This window comes from Sparus aurata, chromosome 1, assembly GCF_900880675.1.
Source record: "Sparus aurata chromosome 1, fSpaAur1.1, whole genome shotgun sequence".
NCBI lineage: Eukaryota > Metazoa > Chordata > Actinopteri > Spariformes > Sparidae > Sparus > Sparus aurata.
This window is the reverse complement of record NC_044187.1, coordinates 15,642,227-15,659,159: the sequence shown is the minus strand read 5'-3', so window position 1 is coordinate 15,659,159 and position 16,933 is coordinate 15,642,227. Positions and strand designations below refer to the sequence as shown.

The 16,933-nt window shown below is 42.9% G+C and overlaps 1 protein-coding gene across 2 annotated transcripts; it reads left to right on the top strand.

The window, feature by feature from the left end:
• Positions 1–655: 655 nt before the first annotated feature.
• On the top strand, positions 656–16,933 carry LOC115589983 (mitochondrial calcium uniporter dominant negative subunit beta). 2 transcript variants are annotated; one of them, XM_030431215.1, is made up of 8 exons: positions 656–1,204; positions 12,746–12,815; positions 13,005–13,172; positions 14,636–14,740; positions 14,898–15,058; positions 15,209–15,412; positions 15,863–16,035; positions 16,653–16,933. In XM_030431215.1, the coding sequence occupies exons 1-7, from the start codon at positions 1,097–1,099 to the stop codon at positions 15,986–15,988; spliced, it is 942 nt and encodes a 313-aa protein (XP_030287075.1). In that variant the 5' UTR covers positions 656–1,096; the 3' UTR covers positions 15,989–16,035; positions 16,653–16,933. The 2 variants fall into 2 exon arrangements, with proteins under 2 accessions (XP_030287075.1, XP_030287066.1); XM_030431206.1 differs by having other exon boundaries at positions 662–1,204; positions 15,863–15,979.

Sequence of the window (16,933 nt, the reverse complement as noted above, 5' to 3'; positions counted from 1 at the left end):
TTCATGTATACTAAATCTTTTTTCTGGCATGCTAAATGGTATGGTGGTACTGGTAGTGGAACGCAGGGAGAATTCAATATGCAAAAATCCGAGATAGTGGAAATCATTTCCAACTGAGTGCTGCTCATTGCTTCCACTGATGGTTAGAAGCTGTACTATCACAGTTAATGCTATCTAGCTGCTTACGTATTTCTATTTATTCATTGTTGTGGCAGTGTTTTTAACACCATGTTAAAACACTGCCACACAGTGCTCATAAGTTTATCTTCTCTGCTTTCACACACGAGATATGTCGTTTTTCCACTAGCAGACGACAAAAGTAAACCTACCTGTTGACGCACCGTTTTGTTTGGTCAGTAATGTGCGTGGCTCTGGTGTAGATGGCGTGCTTCCTGTTGCCCAAGCTGCCCCAAAAAACTATAGTCGGATATGTCTAACCAATAATTTTCACATTATACCAAACACCAGCAAAAACCACAGACCCTCATTGTGCGCCACCCCTGTTACAATTAGTCCTACACTTAATTAGACTACCTTGATTCTCACAATTAAAATGGCTCCAAAACTACCTACTGATCAACAGGAGATTGGGGTGTGACGTCACATCCGCTACAGGTCCCGGGCTTTGGGTCCCGGACCACCCTCTGAGGGTCCGCGAGCCTCACTTTGATGACATGTTAGCATCCTGGTGTCACATATTCACATGCTAACACCAGCAGAAGAAACACTACACACCAATTGTTTTTTTTGTAGATAGGCGTTAAGCGAGGTTCAGGGTGTGTGTATATGGGTGGGTGACGCTCCATCCTCCTCCCTGCTGGCTGCTTCGAGCACAACACACCGACGTTGAAGAAGAAGAAGAAAAAAAATAAAAGAGGTGGGAAAGGAAGCGGAGTCTGGCACGGGGCGCGTTTGTTGTCAAGAGGAAATGGTATGCAGCTCAGGCGGGGCCGTGCCTCCCTCTTGTCCCGTAGCCACCAACTGAACCCATTTATTGTTATTTAGACGAAATAAACAGCTCGTTTTTGAACCGTGAGTGTTTTTCCACCCGGCATGCCCCGGCAGAGGAGAAGCTAACAACGGTTAACGGCTGACGATGGCTTCGGTGCGGATGGTGGGCAAAGTTACGGCGAGACTTTTGGGAAGTATTCAGCCTGTTCACCGCGGTCTCAGAACCACCCGCCCGGCTCCATTTCTTCACCAGGTAAATGAAACCCTTTGCCAACAAGTTTAATTCGTCTTGGTGTTTGTTAACGTTTTGTTGTGTTTAAGTGAGTACGTCAACACGAGTTTAGTTGATGGGCTGGTTTCCTGCTCCATTGAACGCACCGCTGTGTGCACTTTGGAATTTGGACGGTTTGAATAGAGAACTTAAGTCATTTGGGTCATCTTTGTTTTCTGTGACATCAAGCCAAGTTTTCTCCATCTGCCTGAAATCAGACGTAAAACTTGAGTAAGTTCACATTCAAGGTGCTTTAATGTGATCCATTGTGTCACATTCCCTCTGGTGGAGAAAGACATCGGTCCCTCTTCCTGTCTCTGCCAGTCTGTCACCGCCTGCTCTCTGTTCCTGTGTGCTGTAATTTTCATTCAGGACTTCCAGAACAACAGATGAATTAATAATTCAAGCACGTTGCCTACCTCTACATGGGGGCTTTAAAATGGTCTAAACATGTCTACGTGGCTGATCATCCTATTATCTCCTCACTGAAGCAGAGCTCCTTTAATTAGTCCTCTGAGGTCCCTCAGGCACCCATTTGGGGAATCAGACCATGATTAGGCTGCTAAATATACTTCTAAACTTTAAGTATAGACTTGCTTTGCCCGACACAATCCTTAGAGGCATCACTTACATTGCTATACTTCCAGCATGATCAGCACAGAGGTCAATATCTTATTGTATCTTATGTCAGTATTGTGCATCATCAGGCTAACATCTGTCTGCACAGAGCATTAAACGCACTAATTTGTGGGAAAGGCTGCTTGAACCTCACATCGCGTCACAGCATCGCTGAGAGGTATTCATAGTGTGGCTCCACCTGGAAGGTTTATTAATACCACTTTAAATCACCTATCTTTTATAATCTGTTTTTATGATCCAGGCAAGGAAGCTGCAGAGGTCAGCTAAGTCGTGAGCACACAGATCCCCAGGTGGACGCCTCGGATCTCTCGGCCAGTGCAGGAGAAACAGAGCAGACTGTATTGCTGAACACTAACACATCCATACTGAGTGAATATTGACGTGCAGTTTGTGGGATTGAGGAAAAAGCCATTCTCTCTGATAGATGGGCAGGCTGACATGAGTCAGTACTGCATGCCAGAGTGACTAAGTTCTATTTTTAGACTGAACGGTATATAAAATCGGAGCTGCAGTTTCTCTCTTTTCTTATGACATACTGTAAGTGAAGTGCAAGCTGCAATCCCCATTTACTGCTCTGATACAGCTGCTTTCCTATTAGAAAAATTGACAGCGACATTCTGGTTTTCTGTTGCAGATCACTGGACCGCTTGAATTGCTCGATTTTGAAATGATAGATGATTCTAGAAGGATTGGAGTTGTTTTGTAGGGGAGTGCATTTTATTAAACAACCAACTGCTTTAGGCCCTGCTTTGTTTGATAAACTGATCAAGAATGATTGTGATTGGTGTGGAGCCTGCATGTCACTGTCAAGCGGCAAACTCCCATGTATACAAAGAACCTTAAATTGGACTAAATTAGAAAAAGCAGGCATGTTTCTCCTGTAGATCAGTTGTGGAAAGTGAAAACTGTGTGAGCTTTCCTTTTGTATCAAGCCAAACAAAAGTTGACATGTTTGAGGTAATTTGCCTTGAGCTGAAGTGGACCTGATGGGACATTGTTTTGGAAAAAAACTTGTACAGAAGTCAATGGGGAGAGACAAATAGCGTTGTTGTTTTTTTTGTAACAGAACTCATCTCACTCATTGGTATGCTCAGTATGTCCCAAACTAGTCATATTTTCACCAAAATATGATTAAGATCACTGCTTCCGTGTTGTGCCATCACCTTCTTTGAAACCCTTAAGGGTACAGCAGAAGCAGTGTATTTTATTTGGCCTGCTTAAATACATTGTCAGCATCTTCATCCCTGAGGTCACCTGGATGCTCCCCACAGCCTACAGACCTAACACTCTGCAGATCGATATTATGTGGAAAATCAAAAAGGCTGACTCAGGGATGTCCAGGTAAAAACAAATTTATATATATATATCAAGTGTAGTTCTCCTCCTAGATGAGATGCATATATTGAACAAAATGTAAAACTCCCTTTTTTGAAGGAGTGGCTGAACCACAGCTTGTTTGAATAGGCGAGTTGCATCACCTGTAATCAGAGAGCTGCTGACGAGACAGAGAATGCTGCTGCATACAGAGCCAGTATCCAGAGAGCCGGGTGTCAGTTTTAAATGAGAATTACTTTGTTAAATAATAGAGTTCATGAATCCAGTTGGGATATATTATTAGACAGTAAAATAGTTTGAGACTTCAGAGGTTTGAGGAGCAGAATATGAAAAATGGATCTCCTTAGATTTTGACTGTCTTGTGGGTTATCATGGAAAATTGTCACATTTCATTTAAGAAATTGTAAAAGGACTCATTATCCACTCGGAGCACACAGGAGATAAATGCTTAAACAACACCCTGCCATCTGCTGCAATGTTTGCAATGCCCTCAGCAAAAGTTTGTGCTGGGAAAGTATCATCCGGGCAAATACATTCACTTTTATGAGAGAAGCTTAGGGGAGTGGGGCTTTTATGTCAGTAAGTTATGATGTGGTCAAATAAGTTTCTCTTCTGCAGTCGGTACTGCAATGCCATACACGGGAACTCAGAATGATGGAGCCTGAAGTCTTCGTGAGCAGGACGTGAGTGCTGAGAGAATCTGACTCACCTGCGGCATACTCAATGCTAATTAGCCATACCGGGGAACAGTATGACATTATGTTGTATTTTTTTTTCCTGATTCAGATAAGAGGATCAGTCAGTTTCATCTTGCTGTGCATCCAGTATTGAAAGGTTCAGGAGGCTAAACAGAGCAAAGAGGGGAACTGCGAGTGTAGCTCCAATAAAATTGAAAAGTGCCTTTCAGCACAAAGCGCCTTTTATCAAAACCTTTTTTTTTTAGTGTCTCCTGTCTATTCAACATATGCAATATCTCCTAAAATGAGATGCCATATTTTTACTGCAGCTCTTCTCCTGCAAACCATTGAACCCAATGATATTAAAAGCCCTGTCTACATAGTGGTGGTTGCCAGGTTTATGCACTGTCATGAACTCAGCTCTGCACAAAACCCCTGTGACTCCCGGATGTGTTGGTGACTACTCGGCTTGCTGACAAGACACAACATGTGAAACAGATGGCTCTGGAGCTGTGGATGGGCATATTATTCCATGTTGGACAGTGGTGTGGTAGCAGCAACTCTGTTCCTTTAAGCATGGAGTGGCAACACAGCACATTGTGAAAACCAAACATGCACAGGCATGGTTTCCACAGCAGACAGGAACAAACCATATAATTGTAATGGTAGTTGCGTCACATTTATAGTTTGTACATTGAATTTGCAGAAATATTCTCTATTTGTGCCTGAAATGGAGACACCTTTCTGCTATTCTGCTAGAACCCCAAAACGTCAAACTGCTGAAAAAAAGCATCGCATTCTCACTCATTCTGTCAGCTGGATCCATGTGTTGTCACACAACTTTCATCACCCGGCATTACACTGTAAGATGGAAGAGGTTTCATTCTAGTGGGGCTGACTGCCTGTTTCTCAGTGTCAGGACTGGTCATGCCAGGCGCAGAGCTGTTCTTTATTAGTGCAGCATCCACAGAAATAGAATAGGACTGAACTCATGGGAGAAACACGTGGACATCACCCGTAGGGAGTCTCTCAGACTTGTTTCTCACAGCAGATATCAAGGTCTTGATTTCGAGACCCGTGCTGCACAGCGTGGAAAACTCCTCAGCAGGGCCATAGTGAGCGAAACGGTGTGTGTTTACAGCTCATAATCTGGGACGTCTTGTGGCCAAGCGATCAAGATGCGTACCCTGCAACTAAGACGCCCACTGTTGGATTTACAGCTGGGGACCTTTGTTGCATGTCGCACCATTTTCTTCCCCTTTTGTATTTCCTATCTCCTTCTTTATCAGCTGTCCTACAAAGAAGAAAAATTATAAATGTATTCAATCTACAGTTAATCTGATCATCTAATCTTGATAAGGAATAATGCATACCATCACCAGGCGCATATTCCCACAGAACCCATTGCGACGGGACTGTATCAGATAGAACCCATGTGGAGGTGGTCTGGCTCCCAGTGTAATCAGATCTGAGCTTACGTGTGAATGCAATCAATAACGTTACACCACATTCTGCCTCTTCTCCGCGTCTCAAGCAGGACTGGAAATAAAAACCTACAGATAAGAGATTTCTCTGTAAATGGAAAAATAAGTAGAGTTAAAACAGCCGCAGAATTGCTTCCCCTGAACTGGGATATTTCATGTTTGCAGACCTGTTTTGTGTCCTTAAGATTGCATATCAATATGCAATCAATTGCATATTGAGATAAGAAGAACACACACTGATAAAATAGGCTGTTATTGCAGATTGAGCAGATAATGTAACTGGATGCGAGATGATTCAGATGGATTTAGAAGACGTTATGGGATCCTGTTAAAAGAACTGGGTGTTGACATATGTTGCTGATGTTCTACTTTACAAACTGTTCAGACCTGTGACATTATCATGTTAAGCGATGCAACTTGGCAATCAGCTGGCCCACCTGGTATTCATCAGCTGTTGCTTCCAAACACCTCCTAAAGTAAAAACCGAAAGCTTGAAGGAGCAACGCTGTATCTAGATGCAGATCGAAAGGTAATAGCAGGTGTAAATGAGTTCTTAGATTTCATTCTTTCTGCAAGTGCAACAATGACAGTGTTACACTAAAGACATCTTCTAAAAGTTGAATGTGTTTCCTGCTGAGACGCTGAGAGAATCTCTTTCATCTGGCACAGGCTTTAAAGCTCACTCTTGCAAACTGCTTGAGCAAAGTCTTTATTGATTCCTTGTAGAAGTGTGCATAATGAAATTCAGTCTTTTTTCCTTGTGGAAAACAAAAACGGATACATAAAGTGTTCTCTCTTGTCAACAACACATGCTGGACACTCTATGTCAAACTTGGTAATGCCATGTGTGCCGAGTGATCCAGGAAGCCAAAGCGACAGGCAGAATGGATTACACACTGTCTGATTTCCATGTGGTTTGTTGTGATGCAAATTACACGTTCGGGCTGTCGCAACCAGCCAATGTTAGAAGCAGATGTTTGTGAACACACTTTCTGTTTCAACCAATCTAACTATTGAAGTAGTAACCTAATACCCCCAGACTCCCGTACAGATCACACTATTTTGAGAGTTGTTGAGTGAGGAGAAAGTTAACAAAGTTTGCAAAACTTTGCTATGACAAATTCAAAGAGTACAATACTTTAAGTTTAATCTTTCCTTGTACAAAGTGTCAGTTTGTCGCCACACTGTCGTACCAGCCTGTGTGCTTCCTTGTCTGAAGTGCATCTGACCTGCCGAGATGTAGCAGCAGTTTGAACACCGTTTCAATTGACTTCAATGTTTATACTAAATTTATGTAAGAACACAGCATTTCGTGAATGGAAAGCTTGTCAAATCTTAGAAATACCGTAAACATTAGCCTGCAGGTTAATTCCCCAGACTCCCTTTAAAAATCGTACAATTTTATGAGCTGTTGAGTTAGAAGAAACATTATAAACTTTGATAAGCGCTATACATTCTTAACTGTTCTTAGACCTTCTTGTTAATTATTATTCTTTGCGTAAAAAACATTGTGTCTGTTTGTTCCAGTTCCAGAGGTGTTATTGGACAAAGCAACAAAGCAAGTGGGTTAATTTCCTTTGCAAACCTTAACCTTTGATTTGGTTTACTAAGAGTTTTGAGTTACTGTCATTCTTAATCCAGCATACTCTTTATCAAGCTTGCCTCTAGTCCCGGCATGACCTTGTGGTGATGCATTGCTTGGCTATGTGTGTGCGACCAAAGAGGAATTATGACTCACCCCAGTTGGTAAAGTCAAACTTTCTGTGGCATCTTTGCTTTTTAATTCAGGAAGGGTGGTTGTTTTTTGTGTTTTTTTTTGCTTTGGAAGAGTTTGCTCCTTTTTTGAAATGTACTCCTCTAAAGTTGGCGGCTCTGGACCTCTGCTAACGCCACATGAATTCCTAAACCACTTCCACCCTCTTTTTCATCCTCCTCTTCACTATTCAGCGCCGCCATTGTGTTATGCCGAGCTGCAGGGTAAAGAGCTCTTTAGTGATTTAAACTCGGAGTATCGTAGTGTTTGCCATGAGACTGTGATAAATATAGCATTTTGGGCTGAATAGTAATTACCTGTAACAACAAAAGGCCTACTCTTATAACTGTGGTGTAAATAAGTAAAAGTCCTGCCTTTCCTTGTTATCCTGCACCACCCATTCTGAAGCGCTCTCAAACAGACGGGTAACAACTAACTGGAAAGCTGCCAGAAACTGAAACGCTCTCCTTGTTGGACCTGCTTAGACTAAAGGCCATCTTTATATTCCCAGCACGCATTAGATAAATTAACTCTTCGGCTTTTCATTTGGATTGCATCCATGTTTTTTAGGTTTTCATCTCTTAATTTTTTTTCATCATTTTAACAGCGTGTGTAACAATAGGATGTTCACTGGTACCAAACTTCTAATTAATGCTATACAAACAAAAACCCTGTCTTTCCACTGCCTGCTTGCCTTCTTACTGTAGTCCCCCTCACCCCACCCACTGTATTCTCTCCTCGTCCTCTAAACCCAACCGGGTCATTAACCTGGTAACAGAAGACGGATGCCTCGATGCAAATCTTTTTTCATGGTACAGTGCTAGCGTTTCTTGGTCATGATGGCGTCGGGGACCAATTCAATTTATCTTCTTGGCAGAATTCATTGTTCACTCCAGTCCTTTATCACTCTCGCACGTTTTCCTTTCCGCCTGCTTGAAGTCATGCCTGCAAGATACCGTAAGTCATCACATATATGATCCTTTCTTTTTGTTTAGTGGTATCAAACCCTTGAAGAGAGTGGGAGGGGATACCTCTAGGTAGACGAGATGCAACGGGCCATAGCTCAGCGGTGACAGGATCCATAATGGGGCGACCTGCTGGGAGACGCCTGGGGAAAAAGAGGCAGCCTGTCACTGTGATAACCCTGCTCATTGCTCAAGCCTCACTGCAGAGGAGGGACATGGCAGTTTGTCACCATATAGCTCACTTTTCGCTACCCGTCTTTGCACTTTCTCCTCCCCCAGTTGGCATGGCATAAATAAGAAAAACGCATAGCTCAAGGGGTAAATATACCTTCAGCTGATTGTTTGGAGACAGAACGGTTGGAGGAAAATTATTTGGTTGAGAGGAGCAGGTGTGCAGTGTTGTTCCCCGCAGCCCCAAATTGACTCTCGGAATGTGTGAAGGACAATGGATAGACAAGTATCCACCATGCACTCTAAACATAGATTAGTTTTATAATTGGGAAGTGTGTTTTGTTTTGATAAGCAGACAAATGTTCGGCTTAGAGGCCAATGGTGACATTAGTCATCATGCAGAGTAGGAAGCCCACTGCTTTCTGCAGGCTGTATGAGTTTCTTATGACATGGCGTGGGAGGGACTGCCACGGGCTTGTCGAGGCAGTACGCATTCTATTACTTCCCTTTTATGGGGTTAATAATCTATGGGTGTGTCTGTCTGCATGGGAGTAGTCCCAATAAAACGACACATCATATATATTTCTAAGATAGGACATAATAGAACTACTCAAGTAGGTGGCACCCGTCCAGCACACCAGCTGAACTTTCTTGCATTTGGGTCCAAAGCTTGTAATCTCCGCCACATCGAACTTGTATCAGCAGATACAAGCAGTTTCATTTGAATTTAAAAGCAAAAACGTGTATGACCTACATTGTAAGTCCAACGAATGTAAGTCATGTAATGGCGTCAACATCAGTGACATCAGCATCACAGAGTTGTTAGCATGATGCTCCTGTCGGCACCATAAGATTCTCTGCAGTGTTTACCAGTTTGTAGTAGTGCAGTTAGAGCAGCAGTCAGATTATCCCCGTATGGCAGATAAAAAGAAGCGTTATTGCAGCTGCTCCTTATGTGTCAGCCATTGAGCGTAATGGGGCCAGGGCACTCGTCTGCTGCCTGTTAATAGTCTGTCGCGAAATCTCAACCTTAGGAGTCACTGATGAATGACTCATAAACTTGTATGACATATTGTCGCCAAATTGTTCTGCAACGTTATTGCACGGCTGTGTCAGAGCGTTTGTAACCTCCACACGTAGGGTGAGAGAACTGAAAGGGTCAGTATATATAATGCAGTCTGCTGCAGCATGTAATAACACAGGGCAGCAGAACATGGCTTTGGAAATAGACCATTATTCATCACACAGCTCTGGAGCTGCATTATCTGTGACGTTAGCCGCGTTCTGTTGATTTAGAATGGGATTGGTATGTGTGCGCACAGCATATAAACAGGCTGGAGTCAGTCAGCTGTTGAATTGATTCTGGTCAGTGATCTCGCATACACACACTCCCACTCTGCACAGAGACAAATAGGCCTGCCTCGCCCTTGATGCTGTTTTCTGCTGATTTCACATTCGCAGGGCACCGATGTGCGAGCTCAAAACTCAACTCTCCGCTTAAACTGCTCTGACATGTAGTGTTTGCTAATGAGATTAATAACGTATAGGCTTTTTATTCCCAGGCAGCTGCTGTATGTGTTGGCAGTCAGCGGCCGCACCACTCAGTTTAATGAAGCGCTATGGCTGTGGCTGTAGCAGCGTTGGCTTATAAAATGCTGTTCCAGGCTGTTTAACATAGTGGTAATGTGTTTGCTGTCTGAGGTTAACTAGGCACAAGTCACAGAATAACATGACTCTTTCAGGTTTCAGGGACAGCATCGCTATACACAGCTGTACTACAGATGGGCATTAAGATGACTGTGAGATATTACAAATTAATTTACCTTCATGGCTCACACTTATGCCCCGAAAATAAATGCATCCATCTCAAACGATGTAACCTTAAGTGCCCACGTGTTTCCATGCATCCCTCACGTAGGCACCGAGGTTAAGCAATAAACCAACTCAAGGGCAGCTCAGTCAAGTTGAGCGATTCAGGCAACAACAAATGTGATGACAATAGAGGAGGTTGTGAAGATTTCAAGAGGCAAAAAGCAAAGGTGGAAAAACCAAACACTCGCTCTGGTGAGGGCCTTTTGAGTTTTTTGCATTTTTAGCTGCTAACATCACTTAAAAACAATCTTCCACAACAGGAAGTGATTAACCCTTTTTTAACCCTGTCCTTTCTTCAATTTACGTTTATGATTTTGGATGCCACCATGCATGTGTGAAATGTTCCACAGGTTTTAAAGAATTCATACGTACATGCCCTAAAAATGCTTATTTTCCCATTGTCGGTGGAGAGCCGGAGAGCTGAAGCATAGGTGGTACAGCTCTGTGACAGAAACTATGTATTCACATCTGGAGATCTCACACAAGCTGAACAGCTGAATCTGGTCTCATTGGGATCAATTTATGTGGCTCTTTTTGGGACGTAGAGTATTTATAAAATCGTGTTTTCCCACCACAGTGTGGTGCACCGCTTCATTAGCCAGCCAACAAACACACTTGTATTCGAAATATTTTTGTAATCTCCGCTTCCTTTCTAATGTTTTATTTCTGCTTCACCTTCTGGTTCTACCCGCTCGCTGTAATCCATCACTGTTGCTGCTGTCTTCATGGTCCATGTCACCGCAAAAACACCCCTCTGGTCATCTTGACAGTTACTCGTTGCTGTTTTTCCTGTTAAAGCCTCTTCTCCTGACCAGTGGCGTGAGAAGGACTTGAGCACATCTGGCCCTCTGCTCCATCAGTGTGCCTCAAGACTTGTCAGCTTTCTCAGCCCATGAGCATGGATGCCCCCTTCTCCTCTTTAATGTGATATTGATTGAGCGAACTCCCAGCTGTAGGACAAAGGGGGCAGGATAGATTGGCTGCAACATCCTTAGATGTCACTTGAAGAAAGATGTTTTCATGCGGGACCTGGTGGACTCTCAGCTAAATGGGAAACACTAGATGGATGCTTTCTTTTTTTATTAAGTTTAAAAGGCACAAGTGTTTCAACACTAGTACTCTGGAGTTTGTTAACTGGCGTTTAGTAGTTTTGATAGTAAACTGGAGGACATAATACATACATTTCATTAATGCTGTTGTGTCATTTACATATTGGCTCTCTGCCTCTGTCCTCTATTAATCCTCGATCCCACCAACGACTCCTTTTGATAAGGAAATGCACCGATATTTACTTGAGGAGGAGGAGAGCTGCTGTGAGTCCTCTCTTTGTGTTACGGTGATGCGCTGAGATCTAAAAATTATTATTCTGATTAATAGCGGATGGGGTGTGTGAATAAAATATGACATATCTGATGATGATGTTAATTATGTTACCTGCAGCGATACCCCAGCAGCCGATTTGATAAGTGCGTCTCCACATTGACACAATGCGCACACCAGCTTAACTTCATTTATTATTTAAATCTCCTGACATGCTGACAGCCCTCCAGATTGTTTGGAGTTGGCCTAAAGCGGCAATCCACCTGATAAATCCAGAGCTCGATCGGAGCTGTCTGAAAATATTTAATTCCGAAGCTAAAATTTAATTTGGCTTTGTCGGGAGAGTTTCCTTGGTCCTGCCAAGTTTATGAGTGCGTTTTTTTGTCTTGCTTCCAAAAGCTGTCATATTTCCTGCAGTGACATAAAGCTTAAAGCGGACTGTGTGTGCATTGGGAAGCCGCCTGTGTAGAGCCGCAACCTATCTGAAAAATGCGCCCATAACATAGCAAGGGAAAAGTATGGCAGCGTTTACTTTACAGGAGGTTTTTGTTGGTCAAAGGCGCAGCCACTGTCTGTCATCCAATAGCAACTGCAGCTATCCATCCACGAGGCCGAAATTTGCAGTGGAGGTGTGGAGTGTTTGTAAGGCTGTGTGTATGTGAATGTGTGAACAGGTGGCTTTAAAAAATGTAGTACAAATATGAGTTTGCATGTAAACTGTAACAAAAGACTACACCCAAAGAATGTGGAGTGCAGGGGAGAGTAGTTCCTGCTGACTAGAATAATGAGCAGTTCGTTATAGGTGCCCTCTCTATTATCAGGAAGGTGAGAGAGACTCTAGGCCTTGAGGAGCCCACGATACGTCTTTATTGAGGGACACACCGGCAATTCATTAGGCAATAAAGGCTGCAGACTAAAATTCAATTAACTTAATGAAAAGTCGTGCCTCAGCGAGAAAGAGCTGGTTCCATCAAGGATCTGTACCATCAGCTGGCCAGATTAAACACCATTTAGCGAGGGAGCGAAAAGCAGTTCAACAGCCAAAGAAGAAATTCACATTAGCGTAAAAGCACTCTGAGAGCAGAACCCACAAAACTCAATTGATCTGGCTTTTTGGCGGACTGGTTTTTGTGTGGGGCATTTCGTTAAGATCCTTCTTTTCAGGATGCCGTCGATCTGTTTACCCTCCGCTGTCAGCTGACATGACAGCAGTTTACCAAAGGAGGGATGTACTTTGTAGCACCAAGAACAAATTGAATGAGCTGATAATGTTTTTTTTCCTTCCTTCCTTTATTACTTTTCCTCAGGTTCAACAGAGACTGCCTCTACTTGGAAATTGTCAAGCACTTTTCTGCAGCACACTCCCGCCCCCCAGTGGTAAAGTACAGCTACTACATCTCCATAATCATATATTTCAGTGTGTTGCATGGCTGCCCCCTGTTTGTGACTTCACAATCAGTCCTGCTGGGGTAAAACCAATTAAATGAGCTTGACGCAATGATCTCTGCACAAAACACAGCATGAGAATGCGAGCTCAACAGATCTCTTTTCCTCACTCTATTGCAGATGTGTCCTTGAAGTACAAATATGGCCGTCTGGTTCTGGAGGTCCCGTTGCCCTCCAGGAACGAGAAGTGTCTGTTCTTCCTCAGGCCCATGCTGATGAGCGTAGGAGACCTGATCACAGATCTGCAGAGAGAGGACCCCGGAGTCACTGCCTCTGTATTATCCACAGGTAGGACAAGATACGCATCAGCTATGCACATACCGGACAGACCACATTGTTGAGGCTAACTCAGGCCTGTTTAATCATTTTTGTTGCTACCTGGTTTGGCAGGTTGGTATGACTAAAAGCTGAAGAGCAACACAGAGCAGTTTGGGCACGATGCCTGCAGAATGTAATTACACAAGCCATTAACTCATTTTTGCCATTGTTGCGTGATTACTTAAAGGTTGATAGAGAGAAGTAGAAAGAAGTGTAGAAAGACAGCAGAAATTCATTGTAGTTTTTTAGTTTCTCCCAAACTTTCTGGCTTGTGGGCCCTTAAAATAAATCAAAGATTTTAGAAATGAAGCCTGTTCACAGTTCTTTGGGCTTACCGTTGAGTGAGAAATGCAATATAAAGCTATGTGAAGTTTGATAAATTGCCTCAAGTCGTGAGTCAGCATCGACAAGAAATTTGAAAAATGAATCAACCTGTCAGCTGTCAAGTTGCTTTGTGGGTAATGCATGTGCCAGACTTTGACAAGGAAAAATAATGCATGGAATAAAGAAAAGTGATGTCTGTGCTTCTGCTGCATCGATTATAATCCTTTCTTTAGCAGTCCACAAAAACTCCCCTACCTTTCTAATGTAGATGTGACTCATGAGCAGGTCAGCCAAGGGGTGATATTTCAATCTTGGCCTGTATAATTTGAAGGAATTTTAGAGGCTCAAGAAACTAGAATTACACTCAGTAGAGCGCATACCTCCGCCCAACAGTCCCCTTTCTCCACATCAAACTGTACTCACTGAAAGATGCCAGTCACCTAAATATGCCTGTCAAAAGAAATCTACCTCACAATTTTTAATTCCTGGGTCCGTCACTTTATCCAGATCCTCGCTAAAAGTTAGTAAAGGTAAAGAACCCACCCTCCATCCAGGTTTTGTGGAAATCTGTTCAGTAGTTTTTGTGTAGTCCTGCTGACAAACCAACCAACAGACAACGGTATGCAGGTGAAGCATAACCTCCTTGGCAAGTTGAAAGAGAAAAAAATATGTAAAACAGAGGGTGTGACTCACATTGTCCTGACTGGAAAAACATGCCTTTTTTCTGTAGCAATCGCTCCGTCCGTCCACACCACCTACAACACAGGCAGGCAGATAGTTCAGAAGCTGCTGAAAAGTACCCTGAAATCACCAACTGAGACAGGTTGACGGTTAGATTTCTATCATTTCAGGAAAGGGCACATGTTTGCAGTGATGAGTGACTTTGTTGATCCTGTAAATGAATGATGGTATTTATCTGAGGTTTATAAAGGGTATGCAGAGGTGATCTGTGAGGAATATCATTATGATTTTTGTTTTGTTTTTTTAATTTTCAGTTTTTATTGTGTTTTATTTTAGCAACCTCAGAAAACCTTTTTGCTGGGCTATAAAGACGAAGTTATATGATTGCTATAAAAGTACTGAGTTAGACATTTGTCCTCCACTGACAGATGGAGAGCGCATAGCCAACCCCACGCTGATCGACGCGCTGCTGGACAAGGACTTCCAGCTCGTCATCAATGATGCAGTTTATCCCGTCTGCTCTCCTGAAAAGGGTATAAACACGGTTCTCTCCGTTCATTAACGGTCCTCATTTATTCTGTGTCTTAATTACAACTCAAGCCCTGCTGATTAATAGCAGTTATTATCTCTCCGGGCACGACTCCTCCCGCTTTCTCATCTTGCCCCACCTTGTTGTGTCCTCTGCCGCAGTGTCTTCATCCAACGAGCATGCCATGGAGCTGGTGGACATGAAGCATGTTGTGCATCTTCTGCACACGGCGCTCCACCTGCCTGAGCACCACCTGCTGCAAGAGAGGCAGCTGCTGGAGAGACTGGACAACCTCAAACAGGAGCTGTCGCCTCTGGAGAAGGTAGTGTCTCAACATCTGTGTGCCATTAAACCTCTCTTTCTCCCTCATCGCTTCTCCCCGAGTGTCTCTTTTAAATGTTTACAAAGTGACATCCCTGACCTGCCAGTCTGAATTGAACGGTAACCCAACCTTTCTATCACTGCCCGACAGATGAAGGCACAGCTGGCCCAAACAGCAGACTTCCACTCTTCCAGGGTTGTCTGGACCGGCATGGCCCTGTTATCTGTGCAGGGTGGAGCTCTGGCCTGGCTCACCTGGTGGGTCTACTCGTGGGACGTCATGGAGCCCGTCACTTACTTCATCACCTACGCCACCAGCATGGGAGTCTTCGCCTATTATGTCCTCACCAAACAGGCAAGTCTCATTGACATAAGACAGAAACTGAAGTCTGGGTTAGGAAAAACTTTGAATGACTTAATACGGAGGAACAGTTTGGCATTTTTGGAAGTATGCTCATTCGCTTTTTTTGAGTTCAGCACATAACTTCAGACCATAAAAACAAAAAAGTTTTGTTATTGTATAGATAAAATAAAGTAGATATTACATGTGAATTAGTGAGCTCTAGTGGTGCTGGTAGGTATATTACGTTACCTGAGGACAGAACCAAGCTCTCGTCTCCGGTCTTTTTGCAAAGCTAACTACTAGTAAGCTGCTGGCTATGCCCGTGATGGCAATCCTCTCATTAAACTTTAAGATGGCACATTTCTGAACAGTTAATCTGAAGCTCAGTTTCACTAAATCATGTGTGGGCAGATCTTTCCTCCCCACGCTAATAACAATCCTTGTTTTATTCTTTCCCCTCAGGATTATGTGTACCCAGAGGTTAAAGACAGACAGTTCCTGCATTACTTTTATAAGGGTGCCAGCAAGAAGAAATTCAACGTGACAAAGTACAATGAACTGAAAGAGGAGCTGTCTCAGGTTGGTTGATTGGCTCACTTCTTAGAGTCCCACCTTAGCTACACCCAAAGCCACATGTAAGTAACAAGCTATAACCTCACTAACACGTCCTGGACACATAAAATTATACGTAGAACATGTTGTATACAGGCCTGTACATGTGCTATATTTTTAGCATGCTAACTTTCTCACAGTGACAGTACTAACATGCTGATGTATATATCTATACTTGTACATGCAGGTTTAATGCTAACCATGTTTGTCAGCATAGTTTAGCATATTATCATGGTAACTTTTGATTATTAGCACGAAACATACGTTGTTATTTTTGCAGATATTTGATCATGAACCCAACAAATGAACATTTTGACCTCATGGTAAAGCCAGGCGAAAAGTTAAGGAGTCACCAGAGTTGTCATCATAAACTCTGGGTGACTGACTGACTGAATGAATATGGCAAATGTTATTCATCCATAATTAAGACATTATACAATAAACTATAAATGTCAGGCTCCTGGTGCCCTGAAAGGAAATCAGGGAATCATCACCAAACTACACTAAAAACAAGCTCTAATGAAATAAACTTGCATGCATTCATTGGGAGAAAAGACTTCAGTTATAATAAACTGCTTTTCTGAATGAATCATTTACTTTAATTTGATCATGGTCTTTGTCACTGTTTTGTGTGCGTCAGGTGGAGGAAGACCTGAGACGTCTGAGGAACCCAACTGAACTTCAGCTGCCAGTTGAACAGATTCAGCCAAAGCCATGAACGAAGCCAAGCCATACATAATGGTCACTTACATGCTCAAGAGCAAAAACAATTTTTCTGATTTATTTTGATAAAGGCGCCTTTTTACCAGGAATCCATAGCATTCTGTGTTGTGTTTACAGTCTTGATAATTATGCCAATTATATCTGACAAAAGTACAGACACCAAGGACTGTTGAAATAAAATGTATTGGGAGAATCTCA